Here is a 25897-nt window from a genome sequence, read left to right as displayed (position 1 = left end):
AACTTAACTCAAAGGCAAATTTTTGACCTCATCACAAACTTTCATTTACATAGAAGCAAAAGCCATCTGCAACCAAGTTCAAGTTTACTTTAAAAATAATTTCTGCGCTCAATATAGTAAAATCTCATTTATTCTTTTGACGTATGATTTAGTTACATTATGCACCCTGCTAGAGCTAAGACAAATGCACACCTGCATCAACAAGAATTAGGCTATGCATAGCTGTGCAGGTGTTAAGACAACATGCAAAGCATACACAAAAGTCAATCCTAATCACAATACAGTATTTATAAATATGCAACAGTAAAAGAAATTATTGGAGGTGTAGGTGGTAGATGATGTTAAAAATCTGTGGCTTAGTCACATATTTGGGGTACTTCATTGTCACATTCTTAAACCCATTTAATCCAATTCAGGGTGAAAGGGAGACTGGAGCACATCCTAGTGGCATGGTGTGCACGGCAACAACTAGTCCTGTAAGGGACAACAGCTCATCAGGAATACTCAATGCACAGCCAAACTCACACTTTCATTGCTGCTACAGGAAAGTATTCCCATTATATGTTTTTAAATCAGACAATTAATCATGCAGGAAAGGTAGGCAAGTACATGCAAGAAACAGAAGTTCAAAATATGCATTTTCATCTACTTAACATATTGAATGAAGAGGACAGGGATGCATTAGTGTTTTATTTAAGTAATCTATTTACTATTAATAAAGTATCTATCTATCTATCTATCTATCTATCTACTGTAACATATTTAAACTATCCTTTCTTTAAAAAAGAAATGGAAATGTACAAACCCATATTATTTAAAAGTGAAATTCCTTGTACCTGCAGTAAATGCATTCCATATATCAATTCACTGAAGCAGCTAAATCCAGTTTCAGCTTTTCAAGTAGCTGGAGCCCATCCAGAGAATACATGGGGCAAGACAGGAATAAAAAGCAATGCCAGTTTATCACAATATGCACTCACTCATAACATGACAAGTTTAGAGGGACAACATGAAAACACTTGGAGACATGAGTGGAAAATATATCCATACAACAAAAACACAATGTTGCAAACTTCATAAAGAGAGAATTAATGCCCAGCTTCCAGGAGCTTTGAGGCAGCAGCAATAACCACTGAACCACTGTGTTGGCCATATATAGTGCAGTACATAGAGAATTTTAATTTACGAAAAAAGGATAGGGGTATCTAACATAAGGGAATCATTTTTCTTACCTTAACTTACAATTTATGTGTATACAAATGAGCTTCCTGAATGGCATTTTTTATCTGTCTTTAAGTATTGAGCACTCAAATAGCTGTCATCACCTAAAGCAGTACTTTAGTGATGTGGAACTTACCGGTGTCCTAAATACCCTCCTCCACCAGTAATAACAACACTGTGGTTAGACATGTTGTATTCTTGAGCAGTTGTGCACTACCTGCAGAAACAATATAAAAATATCAGTGTGACACTTTAAAATCAAAGACCTCAAGTATAGAAACTTTTCAATGTAATGATAGGTTATGTATTTTACAATAAAGATATTAATGTTATAATAATATGGCCTTAAGTAACATATATTCAAGATATATTCAAGATATTTTGCTTATGAACAAGTCTATGGAAAACTATTTATCTCTTTTCCTCCTCATTTGTTGGTCAAGAGTCCTGTCTTCAATTCAAAAAGTGACTCTCATGAAACTTTAGGTTTCCTGTTTATGTGTGTACTGATAATTCTGGAAGTAACTATATCCTGTTAACAATGTTTTAGCAAAAAGCAAGGCATTTTGCACATTTTGAGCATAATGACTAGAAGCGGACATGTGGATTATGGAACACAAGTAAGGCAAGAATTTTTTTTCCATTGCCATTAGACAGCATTGTTTACTATTGCCTTCTATTAAGACATATACTTCTTTCTTTATATGGTATTTGGCATGAAAACATGAGATTTTCTCAGCCACCACTACAAAGAACATAGGGTATGTAACATATAAAAAATTATTTTCGGATGTTGTATTTATTTGTTATTTATTGGCTCTTAACAATACATTAATTTGACTTAATGTCAGTAGATAGATAGATAGATAGATAGATAGATAGATAGATAGATAGATAGATAGATAGATAGATAGATAGATAGATAGATAGATAGATAGATAGATAGATTTAATTAATCCCAAGGGAAATTCACATACTCCAGGAGCAGCATACTGATAAAGAAAATGTTAAATTAAAGAGAGATAACAATGCAGGTATACTGACAGACAATAACTTTGAATACTGTAATGTTAACATTTATCCCCGTTTACGTTTAACGTTTGGTATTGAAGAGTCACATAGTGTGGGGGAGGGAGTATTGTAATGGTTCTTAATCAGCAGAGGAAGGCAAGAAATATAAACAGCAACAGTGCTGAATCACCAAGAGAAAGCAGTATCAGCTTGAATTCCAATATTCAAATGAGCAGTTTCAGTATCCACAGCAGGGGAGCCTACAAAAATGGCAAATCTACCACAGTCATATAGGGTTACCATCCTAGTGTGGCAAAATCAAGCATAAAGACACTAGGCTGACAAAGGACAACAAAATTAGCAACAATCTTTTTGTCAGTGCCCTGGCTAGCACGATGTAGTGCTACAACATGAACAGATCAAAGACTTAGTCTGCAATTAAAAAAAAACTGGTTTTATATTAATAACTCAGTTAATCAGATGTTGTTGTGGTAAAATTCAGAGAACAATACCAAAAAAATCTACAAAGGAACCATGGTTTTAATATGAAAATGTAATTTCTTTCACCTTTCAGTTCTGATGAACCACAAATCCAATATTTATTTAGTACCCTGAACACAAGTTGTATAGCATAGTTTCTTAATATTTAAATATATCTGGCAACCAAATAACCATCACCACTACTTTCAGTCAATGTGCTTCACATGGTACAGTATTTGGATTACAGTTAACTTTATCTTTCCTGGAATCATTCTGCAATATGACCAGAGGTCATCGTGCTGATAAATCAACATTTTATTTGTTGAATTTCCTTACAGTGTATATGCATATATACAGTAGATATATTTTAATGTATAACATTTTATTAGCAAACCTGCCTAATCCAATTCAGGATCATTAAGAGAGGGAATATCCTGTTAGATCTATGTACTAGGCAGGAACAACCCTGGAAAGAGTGTCAATTTATAGCGGGCACACTTATACTACTAACCAGTCTGTGAATATGAGTGGAAAATTAAAATGGGTTAACATGGCGAGAATGTAGATGCTGTATATGAAAATACACTTTGTGGCATTAATTTTTAATAAACATCAACTGTTAACGTAAATAGTAAATGCATTAACGTCTTTCGACCATTTTTCCATGTACGTTTTTATATTGTAGATTTATGGAATCCCAATCCTTACCCCGGCAACGTTGTTCTTAAATCTGCTACCGGTCAGGACGTCTTCCCATCTGCGTATCCATTCACTGATCCTTATGCTGTTTTAAGTACCGCATTAAACTAACATGCAGGTCACTTGTGATGTGTAAAGTAACCGGACTACAGTACCACGAAGAAACCCAAATACACATTAAAAACCGTGCAAGCTCTCCAAAGCTAGTGGCCAAATCGGAGATTGAAGTCCTTTATACATAGTTCTAAACTATTTTACAAGAGTCCGTTCGACTAACATAAAAAAAAGTTATCAAGTGGAAGCTACAACTTACACCTTTGAAAATTCTTTCTTCATTGTTCTGCATTGGATGCAAGAGTAAGCGATTTAAAGTGTTTCTGATAAAACTGTTGCTTATGTTTAAATAACATATATAATCTGGTTTCATATTTTCAGGAATCTCACCTTTATTATTTCATGTAGTTGGTTTTTATGACAAATGTTGTTCGGTTATAAAATACAGCCAGTAAAACGTCCTCTTCTATCTCTCAGTTTACATAACTCAATTATTGGGCGAAGAACCAGTTGCGTGCGCGCTCTTAAGGAAACGAGACTGCGCACGTTTCCCGTTTCGCCTTGCGTCATTTGTATTGGAAAGAATGGCGGCAGAAATGAAAACGGAAGATTTGGAAGATATGTTAGAGCGTCTAAGAAATATTAATCAGACACTTGGTATGTTGCTGCGCTATTCTTCTACTTCGTCAGTTCCAACTGCAAATTAAACTTTAGTAATTTATGCGAACCGAACTGTAACGCTTTCATCAACATAAATGAACACATGAATCGGTTTTTATTGTTGCATTACATTCTTCTCACGTTATCATTTTTCATGACGTATAATTTAAACATGTACTTTTCGTGTAGGTAATGCATGGGCGTAAATGTTTCACTCACTTTTAAAAATTCCTGCAACGTTTTGTGTATATTTAAACGGTAATGAAGTTTTCCTATAAGCAGCATCTTTAATCGATAACTGAATGCGTGGCTCATATATTGTTCAAACCGTTTCAAAATCGGTAACTTATATTACCTCTAATTAACCTCACTATTCAATTAGTTAATATTTTATTTTGCTTCTCTAGTTATGTTTTAGAAAAACACAATAATGTAAGATTTACATTCTTACGAAAGTTAGAAATTCTCATTTTTGATTTCTTACTGTCTTTTCTCTTTGCAGTTTTCCTATACGACTTTGTATGTGGATTTAAAGCAAACACATGCAGTATTATGTTTACACATCACATTTCTTTGCGCTACATTCTTATTTTCCCAGGTGACAGAGAGGGGTCTAGTTTTCTTTTTGTCGAATTGGTATAGAATAATACTTATTCGTTCTGTACATGTTTTACTTTTTAAATACATTATATATTACATAATTAACTATGAAGTAACCAGACATGTGGATTAACCTTATTACATTTATATAATTGTGTGCAAATTGCTGTTTAATACAGTTCTTTTGATCTTTCTTTTTTTTTTTTTCTTCTTTTTTTTTTTTTGTGAAGACACTATGACAGCGATACTCGTCCAAACCCAGGATAGCATGAACTCGGCAGTTCAGTGCCAGGATTACCTCAATAAGGTAAAGTGACGCCACAGATGTACAGTACATCCAAACAATCCCATTGTAACAGTATTCCATATTCAGTGCTGAAAATTATAACAAAAAATCATGGAGTTTAAATAAAACTTGCACATGACAAGAAAAGCTTATTTTTTTGCTATACATTACCATTTTACATTTCAGCAGTCATAGTGGTTAGGATGGGCTCTGGATTTTAAAGGATAATATTGCAGCTGATTTCTTGTGTAATATATTCAGAAAACATATAGCTTCAAAAGATAATTGAATTTCTCGAAAGTGATGTTCTGTAAAGTTTGTGTTGCATTAATTCTTGAATGAGTATATATATCTACAGTAATCCCTCCTCCATTTCGGGGGTTGCGTTCCAGAGCCACCCGCGAAATAAGAAAATCCGCGAAGTAGAAACCATATGTTTATATGGTTATTTTTATATTGTCATGCTTGGGTCACAGATTTGCGCAGAAACACAGGAGGTTGTAGAGAGACAGGAACGTTATTCAAACACTGCAAACAAACATTTGTCTCTTTTTCAAAAGTTTAAACTGTGCTCCATGACAAGACAGAGATGACAGTTCCGTCTCACAATTAAAAGAATGCAAACATATCTTCCTCTTCAAAGGAGTCAGGAGCAGAGACTGTCATAAAGGCAGAGGAAAATCAATAGGGCTGTTTGGCTTTTAAGTATGCGAAGCACCGCGGCACAAAGCTGTTGAAGGAGGCAGCTCACACCCCCTCCGTCAAGAGCACAGAAAGAGAGAGAGAGACAGAGAAAAACAAGCAAGCAAAAATCAATACGTGCCCTTCGAGCTTTTAAGTATGCGAAGCACCGTGCAGCATGTCGCTTCAGGAAGCAGCTGCACAAAAGATAGCAACGTGAAGATAATCTTTCAGCATTTTTAGACGAGCGTCCGTATCGTCTAGGTGTGCGAACAGCCCCCCTGCTCAATCTCCCTACGTCAGGATCAGAGAAAGTCAGCGCAAGAGAAAGAGAAAAGTAAGCTGGGTAGCTTCTCAGCCATCTGCCAATAGCGTCCCTTGTATGAAATCAACTGGGCAAACCAACTGAGGAAGCATGTACCAGAAATTAAAAGACCCATTGTCCGCAGAAACCCGCGAAGCAGCGAAAAATCTGCGATATATATTTAAATATGCTTACATATAAAATCCGCGATGGAGTGAAGCCGCGAAGCGCGATATAGCGAGGGATTACTGTACCTGTATGCATATTTACGGTACTGTATGTATACGCTATAGGGGATTTGTTATATTGTGGGTAGTACAGTATATTTATAGTATTTCTTCGAGTAGGTCTGTATTAGTGTTCATCTCATGTTTGCATGATTATTTCATGTTTAAGACGCATAATGTTTTATATTTTACTTTCATGTAGTTTATTTAGAAATTTTATATTAATAGGATGTCATTTTGTGCTTTTCTGTATGTATAAAAATACAGTATCTGCAGATGGCAACACAAACAATGTACTTCATTGTAGCATTATTAATCAAAATGAATAATCACAGTTATAATATCAGTGGTGATAATCGTTAATTATGAATTTTGTGGTAATCTTGCACCCATCCATGTTCAAGATCATGGATGACAGGTGCATCTCTAGACAGCACTGGATACAATGGGGGTAACAGACTTGTGGGAAACTCCATCTCATCATAGGGCACATAAAGTAATTAATGTGCTATTGAATTACAATATTTAACATGAAAAAAATTAAGCTTTATTTCATTCACATTTATTTACACTGAAGTGGAAATGGGACACTTTGTATTTTTGTTTTTTGTAGAATTATATAATTTACCCCTCTATAGTTTCCACCAACTCTTTCTTCATCCCATTCCCCTGTAGTTGATCAATGATTCGATCTGACTCATTTTTGTTGTTTTTAAAATATGGTGAAATAGTAGTAATTTTTTTAACTTTTTTTCATTACTTTTTAAAATAAGGTGATCAGGTAGTGATTATTTTATTCATTATGAAGACCTTCCATAATCCGTAACTTTCACTTAATTCAGGCTTCTGTTTGCATCATTTATAAGATTTTCTTTTTAAATCCACCTCATTATGAAATCTACAAGTAACAAATATGAACTGTATTATCTGTCAATTAATTTCATATCTCTCTAGTATAATAAAAAAAATCTTGGGACGAGACGTGACTTTTTGAAGAGACTTTTTTGGAAGGAAGTCCCGCGAGATGAAGACTTTTACCATGAGATTCTTTCAAGTCATGCCATACTTACAACTATTTTCAAACAAGACCACGGTCATCAGGTGCATTCCGGTACTTAACCTGGGCAGACACCAATTCATTAAAGGGCTTACTTATGAACACACACACACTTACGAAGATCCAGTTTAGAATCACCCATTCATCTAAATATGGCAGTGAGAAACGATGAAGTTAAACAAATTAACATGAAAATTGTCAATCAGTTACATAGCAAATTGATTAAATGCGTATCAATAGACTATGCTGAAGCAGTTGGTGGTGATCGTGCTGAAGATGAAAACATCAATTTACAATATCCCATAGCATATCTACAAGTGTTAACACTGTCTGGTCTTCCACCGGATGAATTAATGTTGAAAGAAGGATGTATCGTAATGTTATTGCGTAGTTTATGTATGAGTGTTGGACTATGCAATGGAACAAGATTAGTTGTATTAAAAATTGCTCCAACAATTCTAACGTAAAATTTTAACAGGCGACGAGAAAGGTAATGTATTACATATTCCGAGAATAACATTAGACACAAAAGGAGATCTTGATTTGCCATTCGTATTAAAATGTTTACAGTTTCCCGTGAGAATAGCTTTTGCTATGACAATTAACAAATCACAGGGACAAACATTCGAAAAAGTCAGTTTATTTATTAGAGAGAAAGAAATAATATTCACTCACAGGCAGTTATACGTTGCATTGTCACAATGTAAATCCAAACACAGAATCAAAATTCAATACGATCTTGAAGAAAAGTTAATTCCAAATGTTGTTTTAACTGAAGTTTTAAAGTAAAAGTGAAAATAATTCATATGTAACAATTCCCATGAAAATAACAATCTCTTTAAATTGTATATCCAGTTCACCAAACCTGGGGCTTGGCAAGCAAAGTATTTTATGTAGTTTATGTATTAAAAAAAAAAAAAAGAAATTTAAACAACCTGGAATCAATTTTCTAACCATTCTAGAAAGACCTGGGTGTTGGTGGCAGAATTGGCACTCCGGCCACCATAAAAAAAACCTCACACTGGTTCCATTCCAACAGAACTATGGTGCTGAGGTGTCACCCGTTGCATGGCTGCACTCGGGTCCCAATCTGGGATCCTAAGTTGGTTCGTCATGGGTGGGTGCGGCAATGCACTGTATCAGTGTGTGCTCCTAACCCCCCCTCCTCCCTCTAGAAAAAAAATATCATTCCAAAAATATAATACCAGAATAAGCTTGAATAAGTGCAAAATATTTTTGAGTTGCATTATTTCTATATCATTTTTTCATATTATTTTTATATTTGTATCTGTACGTGATCAGATAATGGTTTCTATTAAATTACCTTTTCCCTGATGGAGCAAAATGAATGCACAATAATCTTAAAGCACCCTGGTTTCCTCAGACCAGTTAACATTGTAATTTATAGCCATGCTTGGCTTCATCTGGAACTGCCTAGGTTTGTGTCTTGTGCTTTTAACCTTTTTCTTCAGTGCTACACTGCGCTTAAATATGATGTTACAGCAGAATGACAAAATTAATTTTCTTAATATTAAAAACTTGATTTATTGAAATTATTGAACATACGGTATATATTCAATTTTATCATTAGCTAGGAATACTTGAATGCCATGAATATTGCTAGTACATAAAACAATTTGGTGTAATTGATGAAGGAGAAAGTAAAAGTGAAACCACATAAACTCCAGAAGTCTTGTTCATTTAGAATTTGCAGTGGCACCAGACAAGGATGCCCATCATCCTATCATACCTTTGGCTGTATTTTTCCACAGTTCAAGTATCATTTTCCATGTTTTTTTGTTTGTTTATAGGATTCCTAAAAAATGTATTTGCCAATGAAGTTTTTCTTTACGTTAGTAATGCCTCCAAAGTTTTCCTTTTCATCACTGAGTTATTTAATACCTACAAAGCCTCATCTGGTTATGACATTAACTGGGCAAAATCCTCTCTGCTCCATTTTAGCTATCTGTCCCAGTATTCAAGTCTCTCTTCTAATGTTTCCTTAGATATGCCAGTAGATACCTAGGTATTATAGATATGCCAGGAGATACCTAGGTATTAATATTAGACTTACTCACTATGTTCATTGCATTAATGTGCTATGACTGTGTTTTCTCGACTGTGTAGCTGTACCATTTTGTAATCCAAAAAAAGTGATTTATTGTTTAAATATTACTTTTAAGATATTTAAGACTGAGAAAATGGTGAGTGAATGAATCTTGGCAATAACATACAGATAGCCATTATGATTGGCAGATTTGTGATGTGTGGATCTACCTATTCACAGGTTTGTCATCAATAATCAAATGGAAATTACTTAGCGAGTTGTACACAGGAAAGATGTAATTCCCACAAAGCTGTGCCTTTGAATTAAAGACAGGACTTTAAAACAATGAATCACATTTTTCCTGTTTACTATGAACACCCTGCGGTGGGTTGGCACCCTACCCGGGGTTTCTTTCCTGCCTTGCACCTTGTGTTGGCTGGGATTGGCTCCAGCAGACCCCCCATGACCCTGTAGTTAGGATATAGCGGGTTGGATAATGGATGGATGGATGGACTATGAACACCTCTTTTCCAGGTAGTAAGCATTAATAATGCATTAGCAAAGAATGCACACATTTTGAATGTTTTGACCATACAGATTGATATTGGACATATGGATTATGCAACATGAGTTATGTGAGTTTATTTTTTTATTTTTTTTTTTAAAGGGACATTTTTCACATCGTTTGCTGTTGTCCAGAATTAATTACTGTCAGGTGCCGTTGAGGTTGGATATTGAAGGTATTATGGTATTAGATATATCTCAAAATGATGACTCGTAGAAGTCTGTCATTTCCTTTTAGAGGAATGAGGCCAGTATGGAGTGTATCACAAAATTCTATTTGGTGTTTTGTGCTGAAGGCAGTTTTGTTAGCATGACAGTGGAGTTTCCCTGGTGGCTAATAGCAGTAGAGAGACTGTTACTACCCCCATGTTGGGTAGGGACTTACCACAGCATCTTTACTAAAGATCTTCCTTCAGCGTCTCCACCACTTTGTTGAATCAATCAAGAAAAAATGTATTCTAGGAAAGCTGGACTTGTATCTAGTTAAAAAATTGCCCGAAAAAGAGAAAGTATATGAGTAAGTACACTTAAAATATTTGATTTTTGCAAGGCTATGGGAAAAAAAACACAGATTATTGCTGTATTCTGTAATTGACCCATCCCTGTTAAAGGATAAACTCGGATATATGCAGGTGGATGAGCCTATGGTGTCCTGGCTAATGGACTATCTGTTGATCAGACTGCAATTTATGAGACTCAAGGTCTGTGTATCTGATATTGATGCGAGCAACACTGGAGCACCACAAGATCTAGTCCTGTCTCCTTTTCTCTTCACTATGTACACCTCTGATTACAAATATAACACCAGGTCCAGTCACTTGCAGAAATTCTTGGATGATTCTGCAGTTATGGGGTGTAAAGGGGGTGAGACAGAGTATAGGAGTCAGGTGGAGAAGTTTGTCTCATGGTGCAAAGAGAATTGTCCGCATTTTAACATCAGCAAAACCAAGGAACAGGTTATTGACTTTCTACAAGTACTTGGGAGTGCACATCAATGACAAGTTGGACTGGTCTCAGAACACAGAGGAGCTATATTAGAAAGGGCAGAATAGGCTCTTTTTCCTTTAATGTGCAAAGTGATGTCCTTCATGTCTTCTAAAGCTCTGTGATAGCCAGTCCAATTTTCTGTGCTGTGGTGTGCTTGGCTGATAAAGTCACTTTGAGAAAAGTGTACTGAATCAACAAACTAATTAAAGTGGCATACGCAGTTATAGGATGCACTATCGCCCCCCAGGAGGTAGTAGCAAATGAGAGAATTAAAACAAAACTGAGTGCCATTTTGAACAATGCTACACATCCTCTCTCTCTCTCTCTCTCTCTCTCTCTCTCTGACAGTTTAACATTGAGTACTTTCAGCCTACAAAATATTCAGCAGAAGTGTGTCAAGAAACACTACTGGGGCTCCTTTATACCAACAGCAATATGCCTGCATATTGCCTCACTGTGACAGCCAAGTCAGAACTTTTCTTTCTTTTTAATTTTCTTGTGTAATAGTCATTCTGGTGTGTGTTCAGACCAAAGTCTGTATGTGTATTTATTTATTTACTTACTTATTATCTAGCTATTTGGGCGGCACAATGGTGCAGTGGGTAGTGCTGCTGCCTCGCAGTTAGGAGACCTGGGTTCACTTCCCGGGTCCTCTCTGCATGGAGTTTGCATGTTCTCCCCGTGTCTGCGTGGGTATCCTCCGGGTACTCCGGTTTCCGCCCACAGTCCAAAGACATGCAGGTTAGGTGCATTGGCGATTCTAAATTGTCCCTAGTGTGTGCTTGGTGTGAGCCCTGCGGTGGGCTGGCTCCCTGCCCGGGGTTTGTTTCCTGCCTTGCGCCCTGTGTTGGCTGGGATTGGCTCCAGCAGACCCCCGTGACCCTGTGGTTAGGATATAGCGTGTTGGACAATGGATGGATGGATGGATGGATTATCTAGCTATTTATGTATTTATTATTTTTAATAAACTTGTATAAAAATAAGCCAAATTTCCCAGTGAGATCAGTTAAAGTTCTGTCTGCCTACTAGAAAGCCCTGTTTGTTAAACAGTTAAGTATATTCTGTGGCTACTGCAGCATCTTATAATTTGACTGTCCTGCATCCATATTGCATTGTTTACTTGAGGCATATCTACTGTAGCTATATTTTGTTCTGAATTTTTTTACTTTTGAATACAAAAGTACGTACTGTAAATACAAGTATACATAAAGAATAGACACTGCAATTTTATATATATATATATATATATATATATATATATATATATATATATATATATATATATATAATATTATTATTATTATAATATATAAATAACATGGAATTAAAGTCCTGTGATACAGTTTGCATATTTGTAGCTGGAAATCCACAAAGGGAGACAATGAATCACATATCTTAAAATAGTTTTTTTTATTCCTAAGCTTTCGACTCCTACCAGGAACACACTCATATATATATAATATAATGGTATTTACAGCCAACAGTACTATATAATACAGCACATCAGTAATGTATGCATTGTGATAGGTAAAGCACTCTAATAAACTTCTATACAAAGCTTCTCTTCACTGTTTTTAGTTCTGAATGGTCTGATGACAGAGATAACTGTGAAATGACAGGTTTGGTTGGATTCTTCAGTTTGGTCTCAGGTTATCATAGGTAACACGTATTGTACCAGAAGTATTAAGCTTCAGCTTCATGAATATCACCCTGTATTAAAGGGCAGTAAATACTAGTATGAACTTTTTTCCCTTCTTCAAAGGTTAGTTTAGAAATCAAATTAGCTGTATTCTGAACCTGATGTGATGTTTAAACCATTATTAGCTGGTAAATTGTGATAACTGAACACATTTGCAAACATAATATTGTGAAGAACTCTATGTTATACATTGATGCATCTGACTAAGCCATGTCCTGATGTAACTGAATATACAATGCCCTTGCATATTCACCAAAAATCCTGCTATCTTCAAGCTGTTTGGACAGACAAGACAGGCTTTAGTGCCATTTGAATGTCCCATTCTAGAATTCTATCATAGTTGTACCCTTTGTAAGTTGTTTAACTTTTTTTTTTTTTTTTTTTCATATAACACTCATTTGTCTTTCAGCTTGATACCTCATTAATAAAATATAACGCCAAGTTTTGTCACAAAATTTATACATACACTTCTGTTGCCACAGAGTGCAATATATCATACAGACACATGCACTTGCTTTCTTTTTTTTTTTCTTTTTCTCTCTCCATAGCTCTCTACTCCATCTTGTGGATAGTTAAAAATATTACAATGCCTGCTACTTGTGCCATATACACATGACATCCATCCATCCATTTTCCAACCCGCTGAATCCGAACACAGGGTCACAGGGGGTCTGCTGGAGCCAATCCCAGCCAACACAGGGCACAAAGCAGGAACCAATCCCGGGCAGGGTGCCAACCCATCGCAATTAAGTATAACATAATAATGTTAACATCGCATGTTAACATACTTAATGTTAACATTGCATAACATAATAATCCTTAATTGAAGTCAACACTATCTGGCTTTTACAGTTTGTGACACTGTTCTGTTATATGTATAGTATGGTACTGTAGTGACTCATAGGATAAAGGTTTGAAGAGGAAGAGAGTCAATAAACCTAGTCAAATGTGAGAACCACCATTTTTAAATGTGTTCTAAAAAAGAACAAAACAGGTGGCTTCCTGAGCCAAAAAATATTTATGTTCACTACTAATCATTTGTGAGAATATTTGGAAATAGTGTCTAAATACATATACCTTGGAATGTTCTCAGGATAGTCTTAAATGAATATTCAAATATACTGTATATACCAAGTCCATATTGTCCTCCTTCCAGAGGGTGAATCATCATATTTAACTCCATTACATGATTAAATTGTCTCAATAAACAAAACCTAAAAAAATTGATGGATTAAGGAAGATAGTCATTTAAATAGTAGTAAAGACGTGTATGACCTGTTGAATATTCTGTAATATCAAGTCATAAATTGTGTCTTTGAAACCTTTTAAGTAGATAGATAGATAGATACAGTGCATCCGGAAAAGTATTCACAGCGCATCACTTTTTCCACATTTTGTTATGTTACAGCCTTATTCCAGAATGGATTAAATTCATTTTTTTCCTCAGAATTCTACACACAACACCCCATAGTGACAACGTGAAAAACGTTTGAGTTTTTTGCAAATTTATTAAAAATAAAAAAAACTGAGAAATCACATGTACATAAGTATTCACAGCCTTTGCTCAATACTTTGTCGATGCACCTTTGGCAGCAATTACAGCCTCAAGTCTTTCTGAATATGATGCCACAAGCTTGGCACACCTGTCCTTGGCCAGTTTCGCCCATTCCTGTTTGCAGCACCTCTCAAGCTCCATCAGGCTGGATGGGAAGCGTCGGTGCACAGCCATTTTAAGATCTCTCCAGAGATGTTCAATCGGATTCAAGTCTGGGCTCTGGCTGGGCCACTCGAGGACATTCACAGAGTTGTCCTGAAGCCACTCCTTTGATATCTTGGCTGTGTGCTTAGGGTCGTTGTCCTGCTGAAAGATGAACCGTCGCGGCAGTCTGAGGTCAAGAGCGCTCTGGAGCAGGTTTTCATCCAGGATGTCTCTGTACATTGCTGCAGTCATCTTTCCCTTTATCCTGACTAGTCCTCCAGTCCCCGCTGCTGAAAAACATCCCCACAGCATGATGCTGCAACCACCATGCTTCACTGTAGGGATGGTATTGGCCTGGTGATGAGCGGTGCCTGGTTTCCTCCAAATGTGATGCCTGGCATTCACACCAAAGAGTTCAGTCTTTGTCTCATCAGACCAGAGAATTTTTTTTGTCATGGTCTGAGAGTCCTTCAGGTGACTTTTGGCAAACTCCAGGCGGGCTGCCATGTGCCTTTTTACTAAGGAGTGGCTTCCGTCTGGCCACTCTACCATACAGGCCTGATTGGTGGATTGCTGCAGAGATGATTGTCCTTCTGGAAGGTTCTCCTCTCTCCACAGAGGACCTCTGGAGCTCTGACAGAGTGACCATCAGGTTCTTGATCACCTCCCTCACTAAGGCCCTTTTCCCCCGATCGCTCAGTTTACATGGCCGGCAAGCTCTATGAAAAGTCCTGGTGGTTTCGAACTTCTTCCACTTACGGATGATGGAGGCCACTGTGCTCATTGGGACCTTCAAAGCAGCAGAATTGTTTCTGTAACCGTCCCCAGATTTGTGTCTCAAGACAATCCTGTCTCGGAGGTTTACAGACAATTCCTTTGACTTCATGCTTGGTTTGTGCTCTGACATGAACTGTCAACTGTGGGACCTTTATATAGACAGGTGTGTGCCTTTCCAAATCATGTCCAATCAACTGAATTTACCACAGGTGGACTCCAATTAAGCTGCAGAAACCTCTCATGGATGATCAGGGGAAACAGGATGCACCTGAGCTCAATTTTGAGCTTCATGGCAAAGGCTGTGAATACTTATGTACATGTGCTTTCTCAATTTTTTTATTTATTTTTAATAAATTTGCAAAAATCTCAAACGTTTTTCACGTTGTCATTATGGGGTGTTGTTTCTGAGGAAAAAAATGAATTTAATCCATTTTGGAATAAGGCTGTAACATAACAAAATGTGGAAAAAGTGATGCGCTGTGAATACTTTCCGGATGCACTGTATAGAAAAGCCAAGCAAAATGACACCTTTGCACTGTAGATAGATAGATACTTTATTAATCCCAAGGGGAAATTCACATACTTCGGCAGCAGCATACTGATACAAAAAAACAATATTAAATTAAAGAGTAATAAAAATGCAGGTAAAAACGGACAATAACTTTGAATATTGTTAACGTTTACCTCACCCCCGGGGGGAATTGAAGAGTCGGATAGTTTGGGGGAGGAACGATCTCCTCGCTCTGTCAGTGCAGCAGGACAGTGACAGCAGTCTGTCGCTGAAGCTGCTCCTCTGTCTAGAGATGACACTGTTTAGTGCATGCAGTGGATTCTCCATAATTGATAGGAGCCTGCTGAGCGCCCGTCGCTCCTACACAGATGTCAAACTGTCCAGCTCCATGCCTACAATAGAGCCTGCTTTCCTCACCAGTTTGTCCAGGCGTGAGGCGTCCTCCTTCTTAATGCTGCCTACCCAGCACACCACTGCGTAGAAGAGGGTGCTCGCCACAACCGTCTGATAGAACATCTGCAGCATCTTATTGCAGATGTTGAAGGACGCCAATCTTCTAAGGAAGTATAGCCGGCTCTGTCCTCTCTTGCACAGAGAATCAGTATTGGCAGTCCAGTCCAATTTATCATCCAGCTGCACTCCCAGGTATTTATAGGTCTGCACACAGTCACCTCTGACAATCACAGGGTCCATGAGGGTCCTGGGCCTCCTAAAATCCACCACCAGCTCCTTGGTTTTGCTGGTGTTTAGGTGTAGGTGGTTTGAGTCGCACCATTTAACAAAGTCCTTGTTTCCTTGAAGTTCCTATACTCCTCCTCCTGCCCATTCCTGATGCAGCCCACGATAGCAGTGTCGTCAGCGAACTTTTAAACGTGACAGGATTCCGAGTTGTATTGGAAGTCCGATGTATATAGGCTGAACAAGACCGGAGAAAGTACAGTCCCTTGCGACGCTCCTGTGTTGCTACAAATATGCAAACTGTATTACAGGACTTTAATTCCATGTTAGTACAATGTCAGACCTGCAGTTCCCGAGACACACATACTAAGGTCTGTTTGTAAGATAGTCCACGATCCATGCCACTATGTATGAATCTACTCTCATCTCTGTCAGTTTGTCCCTAAGGAGCAGAGGTTGGATGGTGTTGAAGGCGCTAGAGAAGTCTAGAAACATAATTCTTACAGCACCACTGCCTCTGTCCAAGTGGGAGAGTGATCGGTGCAGCATATAGATGATGGCATCCTCCGCTCCCACCTTCTGGTATGCGAACTGCAGAGGGTCGAAGGCGTGTTGGACCTGTGGCCTCAGGTGGTGAAGCAGCAGCCTCTCCATGGTTTTCATCACATGTGACGTCAGAACGACAGGCTGGAAGTCGTTCGGCTCACTAAGACGTGATACCTTTGGGACTGGGATGATGCAAGATGTTTTCCAAAGCCTCGGGACTCTCCCCTGTTCCAGGCTCAGGTTGAAGATGCACTGTAGAGGACTCCCCAGCTCCGACGCACAGACCTTCAGCAGTCATGGCGATACTCCACCTGGACCCGCTGCTTTGCTGGCACGAAGTCTCCTCAGTTCTCTGCTCACCTGCATTGCTGTAATTGTGGGTGGGGATGTCTCTCCTATGCTGGTATCAGCAGAAGGATGGGTGGAGGGTGCAGTACTCCGAGGTGAGAGTGGGTTAGGGTGGTCAAACCTGTTAAAGAAGTTGTTCATTTGGTTTGCTCTCTTCACGTCTCTCTCGATGGTGGCACCCTGCTTCGAGCTGCAGCCAGTGATGATCTTCATCCCATCACACACTTCCTTCATGCTGTTATTCTGCAACTTCTGCTCCAGGTTTCTCCTGTACTGCTTCCTCGCCGCCCTGAGCTGGACTCTGAGTTCCTAATGCACGTGCTTGAGCTCATGCTGATCACCGCCTTTAAAAGCCCTTTTCTTCTGCTTCAAAAGGCCCTTGATGTCACTTGTAATCCATGGCTTGTTGTTAGCATAGCAGCGTGCTGTTCTTACTGGAACTACAGTGTCCATACAGAAGTTGATGTAGTCAGTAGTTCAGTCAACAACCTCCTCAGTGTTCTCACTATGTGATCCCTGCAGGATATCCCAGTCCGTAGTTCCAAAGCAGTCTCTCAGAGCCTGCTCTGCCTCAGGGGACCACTTCCTGAATGATCATGTGGTTGTAGGTAGCTCACTCACTCTTGGTTTGTAGTGAGGCTGAAGCAGAACCAGGTTATGATCTGCTTTCCCAAGAGCAGGCAGCGGGGTGGCACTGTATGCATCTTTAACGTGTGCATACAGTAAGTCAATAGTCTTATTTCCCCGGGTGTTACAGTCCACAGTATGAAGTATGAAGATCTTTCATTTTTAAATAATATTAGAATAACTTGGGATAAAGAAAATAATTGATTGTTAATTCAGAATTTGTACATGTTACATTTTGTTTAAGAGCATTTGATAAAGCACTTCTTGTTTTCTTAAAAGGAGATTAGCAAACTTTAATAATTGTTGAGCTGTATGTAGTAGGGTTGCCCTTTCATAGGTCATTGATGTTATACACAAATTGATGTACACTTCTAAGATATAAACAAACATTGTTACAAAAATAAATTTACTTATTGCAATAAATAGTACTTTAATATCTGAATACTGTTTAATCCACTGATTACTCCAGTACTCCCTGATCATTCCAGCTCCTAACAGATAAACACATTCAGCTTAGAATGGAAGAACATTGATAAGAAGGAAAAAGTATATTGCACTGACATTAATTTGTTACCAGTTGAAAACTTGTTTCTGTTTTTGGTAGATTAAAGGTTATAAATTACTAATGTATTATTTTTCTTTTCTTTTTTTTTTTTTTCTTTTTTTTTTTTTTTTTTAAAGAGTATCAAACCACTGCATACAGCATTGCTACAACAAGAAGAGCCAGCTTCCACAATCCGTGCTACACTTCCAGTTCAAACTGAATAACTTGCTTGAGGAAATAAATGTAGTTTTATATAATTCATCTGGTTAATAAATTTTATGTAAATAGCTGTTCTCAGCTGTAGGCATTATTGTGACTCGTCAGAAAGATTTTGTAAACAAGTTTTTCTTTTGTACATTATTGCAGTAGATTAATTTTAAACAATTTGTTTTGTTTTGCAGTTTAAATATTTTGCCTTTACTGTATTTTGATTAATCTGATCAGTATTTGATTCTGCATCTGTAAAGTAAAACTGTTTTTTTTTTTTTTTAAAAGGTAGTCTTTCAAATATAACCCTTTTTGTCATTGTTTGCAAAATTAAGTGAATTTGTCAGTTTCAGAATGTAACCCTTTTTATTTGTAACAAAGTAATATTTGTGCTTAATTTGAATGAAGATTACCAAAACTAAACCCACCACAAACTTTTCGTTTTTATTTTTGACGTGCCTCTTGTCTTGCTGACTGCAAATGTATTTAAATATTTAATTCCTTCTTTTGAAGCCAGTGGATACCTGTGATTCAGCAGATTCCTTATCTGGAAATCACAACATGTTTAAAAAGAAGGAGTTGTTAATAGAACAAGGGTGTTAACTGTAAATTCCATATCATTTGCTGAGATATAATTAAGTCACAGATTAGTATGTTTTTTCTGGTAGTTGATTGTTCTTTGCCAAAAGCTAAAACTGAGTGACAGGTAAGTGCAAAACATCATCTGGGGGTTGGACTGAGGGAGGGATTCTCCTAATTACCAGTTTTAAGGAAGTCTTACACACCAAGATGAGGTTTTGCTGTATTCAGTTTCATTTATAGTAACTTTATATTAAACAGACACACAGTATTATCTGTTCTCAATGAAATAACTAGTAAAATAATAGTTTGATTTTTGTGTTTTAAACTTTCAGCTTACTATCATGGATTTCATTGACTGCCTCCATTTGCCTTCACTTTATTTTGCATTTACTTTCCTATATATGACTACTATTCTGCATAAACTTTTAAAAGGTGGATTAAAGCCAGAGTCAAGGTGCATCTGGAATCTTCTGCTGGTTGTTATTGGAGAAATTGTGTGTTTTTTCATACTGCCTGGATATGTGGGACTTTTTCTGTTGTGTCTGGTATTTCTTCTTTCACTCGCTATTTTGAGAAAATTTGAAGAATTTCTTCCAGTGAACAATAAAGCATTGTTGATTACAGGTAAGCTTACCCTTCAATATACATGACTGTTTTTTGTGTGTGTGTTTTTTAACAAAATCTTTAATGATTATGTGAACTGTTACACGTCTATGATTGTTATTTCGTAAATGTTTTAAAATAGTGCACAGTTAGAATAATGTGTATTGATTTTTAAGCTAAATTTATTTATTTGGTTTTACTTGCCATCTTTTAAAACAGGATGTGATTCTGGGATCGGCAAGGCACTGGCAAAACACTTTGACAAACTTGGTTTTACAGTTTTTGCTGGTGTTCTCAATGAAAAAGGACCAGGCCCCGAAGATCTGAGAAGAAGCTGCTCAGAGAGGCTTTCACTTATACTTTTAGATGTGACTGACACAACACAGATTGCCCAAGCCTACTTACAGGTTAAGGCGTGTATGGCAGACACAGGTATAGTATAGATGAGGTGCATTCAATGTATGTTTCCTTTACATTGTAAGGAATAAAATAATATACAGGAAACCACACAAATTATTTTATTACATTAGTAAAACACATGCATGTACTATATTTTAGCATGAAATTAGTATCAAAATTGTTTATTGAAAGTAACAAGCAAACCTTAAAATGTAGTCAACTGGTGTAAATTTCACTTTCATGTTTTGTTAAGGAAAAGATATGGTAGAATCTTTCATTTCTTTCATTTTTAGTGGAGAAGTATATTGTCACACATACTTCATGCTTGCAACCATCTTCACGACCAACCAACAGGTCTCCCTTGGTGAACTAAGCATAATCATTAAATTTGGGGGAAGGGCTTTAATTGAGTGCAGTTGTCATAGCTGTAGTAGGAACAAGTTCGAACCACTAACATAAACAATAGCAACTTCTAACCAGAAGTGGGTTGCAACACAGTGGTTAAGAAACACCAGCCTACCATATTTCAAGGCTAAAAATTTTTTTTGCTTTAAAAAGATAGGTCAGGTTGGGAAGCATGCACTGGTATAGTGTCCATGTCTCACAACCATATAACAAGACAGGAAGCACCAGGACTGTAAAGATTTGGACCTTCGTCATTTTGCCACACACTCCCAATATCTTAAAAAGATAGCATTGTATTAATTGCCTGAATAAATTGTTTGATAAGACTTGGTCAACTGCAATTAACAGCATATATGAGCAGTTGTCCACTTTCTCTGGATCATCTGTTACTATAAGCTATTTTTCAGTTTAAAAGCTGTGGATCTTAGCTAAATATTATTTGACCCCATATTTAAACAAAACCTAACACTCAATTAGTGTTTCATCCAGTTACAGCAAAACGGGACCTAATGTTTCTGTATCTTTAAACGTAAATGACATAATAGATTATCTGTATTTGTTTACTCTCCCTGGAAATTGCCTATTCTGCAGTTGAGAAATGCTTTAAAATGATTTTCCAAATTGCATATCCCACTAATATTTACATATTTCTGCAGTAGATACTTGTAGCAGTGTATTTGCTTTTTATATTATTTGAGGTTAGAATAGTTTAGTTCTATACTTAATCCCCTTAAGAGGGCAGCAGTTGTTTGTTGCTTTCTTATACATTTCTTTAAAACATTGTATTGATTCTTTCATATTTGTTTGAGTTTACAGCTGTTAAATAACTATGCAGTCATCTTATGCTTTATAGTTTGTTGCACCTTAAAAGTGCATCAGTTAGAAAAAAATCACCTTTGTGAATGGTTTAGTGATTTTGATTATTAGAATTACATATGGAAAATATTTACATGGTTAGAGGGCAGGAAAAATTGATGACATCAAGAATAATAAGAATTTATGAGGCTCTTATCATATAGAATTAGATAAATGTTAAATTGATACCCCATACTTATGCAGTTAACTGTCCTTAAGAAAGGTGTTAATGCACACAAAAAAATCCTATAAAAAACGCATTCTTTCCAAAATCATTAAAGGAAGTGTCCTTTTTTTTCTCTGTACTACTGCACATACAAATGTTGTTATACAACGTCTTTTATTCTTTAAAGTTCAGGAATCAGATGGTATGAAATAGGGTTTTTTGTGCTTTGTGGACACCATGTTTCAAAACAAATTAAAGAGAGCAGGAAATGGAGCACCAGTGATAGGGAACAGGACAAATGGGATTGAAGAAGGCAAGTAAATGGTACAGTATTTAGGATGTCCATACCCACAGAAAGTAAGCATATATAACATTAAAATGTGAAATAGGTAAGTATAATAATTATAATAGCTTCTGCTGTTTCTAGGTAATTGGCAGTTTCTTGTAACATAAATTTGAGGTTTCTCACACAGAATGAGCACATTCAAAATGTTGATAAAGCAGTGTTTTTTTAATGAAAAAATCCTAATTATTATTTTATACACTGAAAGTCTGCTTGTGAGTAAATACAACAAAAGTTGTATTTTTATCTTTGTCAGATCTCTGTTTAACACTGAATAAACTTTATTTGTAAACCAAATTACACATATGATTGCAGGGTTGGCATGGGAAATATTCCAGTTTTTCTTGTGTTTAATCCCCCTTCTTCTTCTTTATCTGATATACTCCAACATTTGGTTCTATTAAAATCTGGACTCCGTGGGGAGACTGTGGTAGAAGAGTAAAAAGTAACACATGGTTGAAAGTATGCTAGTACTTAAGTAAATTATGTTTAAAATTATTAGCAAATTCAGAATAATCAAAGTACAGAAATGAAAACTATAAAAAAGCAATTTTGATACATTAGGAGAATATGGAAAAGTTTAAAAGAATGAATTAATGTTTTCTAATCCATTGTTTTATGAAATGGTAAAAACAGGCTATTTTGAGTCAGTGTATCCAAAAACTAATATTAGCTATGTTTTATTTCAGAGTAAAAGAATAAATGGAAATTAGCCTGTCAAATCCAAATCTAAAAAAAATATAGAATTTGAAATATATATTTTAATCTGAGTCCGATAAGAATTAACAGTGCACAAATAACTGATGCAGTATAACCTGTGTATCCCAATTGATTATTAGATTACAGAAGAATTCTTTGTTTTTTTTAAAAAGCTCCCTTTACTTTTATGTAATTTTATTTTTAAAATGTAAATATTTCATTTTTACATTTAAAATTTTAATATTTTTAAGAATTAGAAATGCATTTTTCTTGTGGTAAGTTCTACTATTATGTTATTATGTATAAACTGTTATATCGTATGTGGAATAATGTTTGTAAAACCAATTGCATTTTGGTAGTATAATATATCATTGAACACCAACAGAAAATGGCTGGTGAAATAGCAATTGTCTTAAATGCTATTATGAACTGATTTCCATGCTTTGGGAATGATCTTAAAAACTTAACTTGTTAAGAGGTGTTCCACTGTTGATTACTACCTGATTAAGAAAAATGGGTATGAAAATATAGGTTTTGTGGTACTTTAATTGGGAATTCTTTAAACATATCAGGTACTGTAATATTAACCAATGTTATTACCAAACACTAGGAAAAATTAGACCGGTGTATTGTCTGATTGAATTTTTTAATTTCCCAATTGTTTATGCAAGGGTGTATGTTTTGCCTGAAGTAGGCTGTTAATTTGTTCAGTTTGCTATAGGGGTGAATAGAACATGGAATGAATTGTGTAGAAAATGTGTAACATTTGGCTTCAGTTGTCTACTTAATCATTTTACTCCACAAATATTCCAACATATATTGATACATACAACATTGTCCGTTTTAACCATTAACCTATAATGTATTCATTTTTTTTTTTTGACATGTGTATCAGTATTTCTGTTTTTCATTTTCACTTCATTTGCAGCAATGGGAGGCACTCCTGTCTTCACAGCTCCATGGATCTAAGGTTGCATCCTAAATCTGTAATTTTTTTGGCATTTGTGGGCTTGTGGGTATTCCCTGTCTACTGTGAGTTCTATACACATACCAAAGATGTGCATGTTAAGCTGATGGTCTATACTGATTTGACTCTGTACAAACGAGTGTGGATTTGTGTGCGAATGAGCTGTGCATTAATTTCTCACTTTTTTAGGCTAGTTTGATCTCCTCTGGTGTTGAATACTGTTGGATCCACGATTCTTGAGGATGATCCTCCAAATAGCTTTGAATCACCGAATCTCACTGAGATTACACAGGTGGTGAATCAGCTGAGGGTAGGGAAGGCTGCAGGGATCAGTGGTATCCACGGTGAACTTCTCCAGGCTGGTGGTAAGCCTGTTCTTCTGGCACTGCAAGTAATCTTTGCTTCCATTTGGGAGACGGGCGTCATCCCAACTGATGGGAAAATGGAACTTGTCATCCCTATCTGGAAAGGGAAGGGTGATCGCCTGGATTGTGGAAACTACTGGGGGATAACACTGCTGTCTGTGCCAGGTAATCCCCTTGCTTGGGTCATCGTCAATGGGATCCGTGATCATTCGCTTACCTACCAGTGACCGGAGCAATCTGGTTTTTCAAAAGTTTAACATTGTGAGCTGGGGGTCTGATCACACCCTCATACAATACAGATGTTCCTGGGAAAACCCCTGAAAAACGTTGACAGACTACCTTCACATTGCTTCTTACCTTACTGGCGCATTTGTCGCGTGATAAGCCTCTTGCGCGGTACTCCGTTTACTTAAAAACCTGTACGGGCACCTGTCAGATTTGAAATTGATTGTTTGCTTTTCTCTCTCTCTCTCTCTCTCTCTCTCTCTCTGACATTCTCTGCTCCTGGCAGAACTGTCATCTCTGACTTGTCACTCTTGGGTCACAGATTTGCACAGAAACACAGGAGGTTATAGAAAACAGGAACTTTATTCAAACACTGCAAACGAGGAGCAGAGAACGTCAACATTTTTCAGGGGTTTTCCCAGGAACGTCTGTATTCTCTGAGGGTGCGATCAGCCCCCCAGCTCACAACATCAACCACATCCTGGCACTGTTGCATTATCTTCATTGAAAACCTATAGATTATAGAAATAGATTTTGCACATTTGGAGCCTGATAACCATAACAGTCCCCTTGCCTTTCTCATTTGCTTCTGGTGGTCTTGTCTAGTGTGCCATTTAGGTTTAGAAGTGGGAACAACAAGCATCACTCCATCCCCTGGCTGAATCGCATGCGGCATCATAATACATTTCTGCACACTTGTAATTATACATGATGTGCCAAAATGAAGTACCACATTTCTCAAGGTCATTGCACGAGGTACAGGCAGCCGAGTGGGTTGGGGGGGGGGGGATCTTTTGATAGATGATCTCTTGTAATTTTCGGTCAGCAACATGCCTTGGTCCAGTGTGCACTGTGCTTTTGCTTTTGAAGTGTTCTTCAAAAACAACGAACCCATCATCACTAAGCAACGCGCCTTTGGAACGCACTTCAGCATTCCTCCTAATGGTGACATCCCAAATTGGAAAAATATTCTTCAGTGGGTGGCTAAATTTAGACAGATGGGTGCAACATTAAACAGAAAGTCTCTAGGCCAGACTTTGTGAATGCCTGAAAACATCCAAACTGTAAGGGCATCAATTTTGCATTCTCCTAGATATTCAGCGCGCAAAAATGCTTCTACCTTAGACATTTCCAACACATCTTTGAGGAGGATTTTGCATGAAGACCTTAATTTCCATCCATACAAAATGATGGTAGTGCAGGAACTCACTGAGAGAGACTTGGAGAGTCGAAGCAAGTTGTCCAACAGCATTCTGTCTGCGAGTTGTCCGCGAATATTCTGCAAACCGTTCATCGAGATGCCATCGTCATGTGCAGCAACGAGGCACATTTCCATTTGAATGGTTGTGCAAATAAGGAAAACTTTAGCTATTGGGCTGAAACCAACCCTCGTGAACTTCATCAGATACCCCTGCACAGTGAGCATGTTATAGTTTTTTGCACCCTTGCAGAATTTGGCATTGTAGGCCCTTACTTTTTTGAGGGGCAATTGTCACCATCACTTCAGAGTGTTACATTGAAATGCTGGAGAACGTTTTGCTGCCCCAACTGGAAGAAATGGATGTGGTGGATGCCTGGTTTCAACAGGATGGAGCAACAACTCATCCGGCGTGGAGATCCACGCAAGTTTTGCAGCAGATGTTTCCGGGGATGCTGCTCTCCCTGCGCAGCGATGTCGGGTGGCCTTCATATTCGCCTGATCTCGCTCTGTGCAATTTCTTGTGGAGCTATCTCAAGTCGAAGGCATACACACACCAACCTCAAAACCTTGAAG

The 25897-nt window shown here is 37.2% G+C and overlaps 2 protein-coding genes across 6 annotated transcripts in view; one reads left to right on the top strand and one right to left on the bottom strand.

Moving 5' to 3' along the window:
- sdr42e1 (short chain dehydrogenase/reductase family 42E, member 1) overlaps positions 1-3972 on the bottom strand; it is a 41305-nt gene extending 37333 nt beyond the window's left edge. For 2 of the 4 annotated variants that reach the window (XM_051931473.1, XM_051931474.1), the window contains exons 1-2: positions 3856-3935; positions 1358-1438 (exon numbers count right to left, since the gene is read on the bottom strand). Coding sequence is in view for 1 of the 4 variants with exons in the window: in XM_028810141.2 (XP_028665974.1) it covers positions 1358-1410 (53 nt within the window). In the remaining 3 variants the exon portion in view is untranslated. Of the gene's footprint in view, positions 1-1357; positions 1439-3855 lie in introns of all 4 variants that reach the window. The other 2 variants (XM_028810141.2, XM_051931475.1) reach the window with 2 other exon arrangements.
- A 46-nt stretch (positions 3973-4018) lies between these two features.
- Positions 4019-25897, top strand: part of LOC114658108 (hydroxysteroid (17-beta) dehydrogenase 2) — a 48462-nt gene continuing 26583 nt past the window's right edge. The window contains exons 1-4 of one of the 2 annotated variants that reach the window (XM_028810148.2): positions 4019-4122; positions 4956-5032; positions 18445-19720; positions 19919-20131. In XM_028810148.2, coding sequence (XP_028665981.1) covers positions 19438-19720; positions 19919-20131 — 496 coding nt within the window. In that variant the 5' untranslated portion in view covers positions 4019-4122; positions 4956-5032; positions 18445-19437. The other variant, XM_051931476.1, reaches the window with a different exon arrangement.

This window comes from Erpetoichthys calabaricus, chromosome 9 (assembly GCF_900747795.2).
Source record: "Erpetoichthys calabaricus chromosome 9, fErpCal1.3, whole genome shotgun sequence".
Lineage (NCBI taxonomy): Eukaryota > Metazoa > Chordata > Cladistia > Polypteriformes > Polypteridae > Erpetoichthys > Erpetoichthys calabaricus.
The sequence above is the reverse complement of the archived record's forward strand: the minus strand, read 5'-3'. Positions and strand labels throughout refer to the sequence as shown.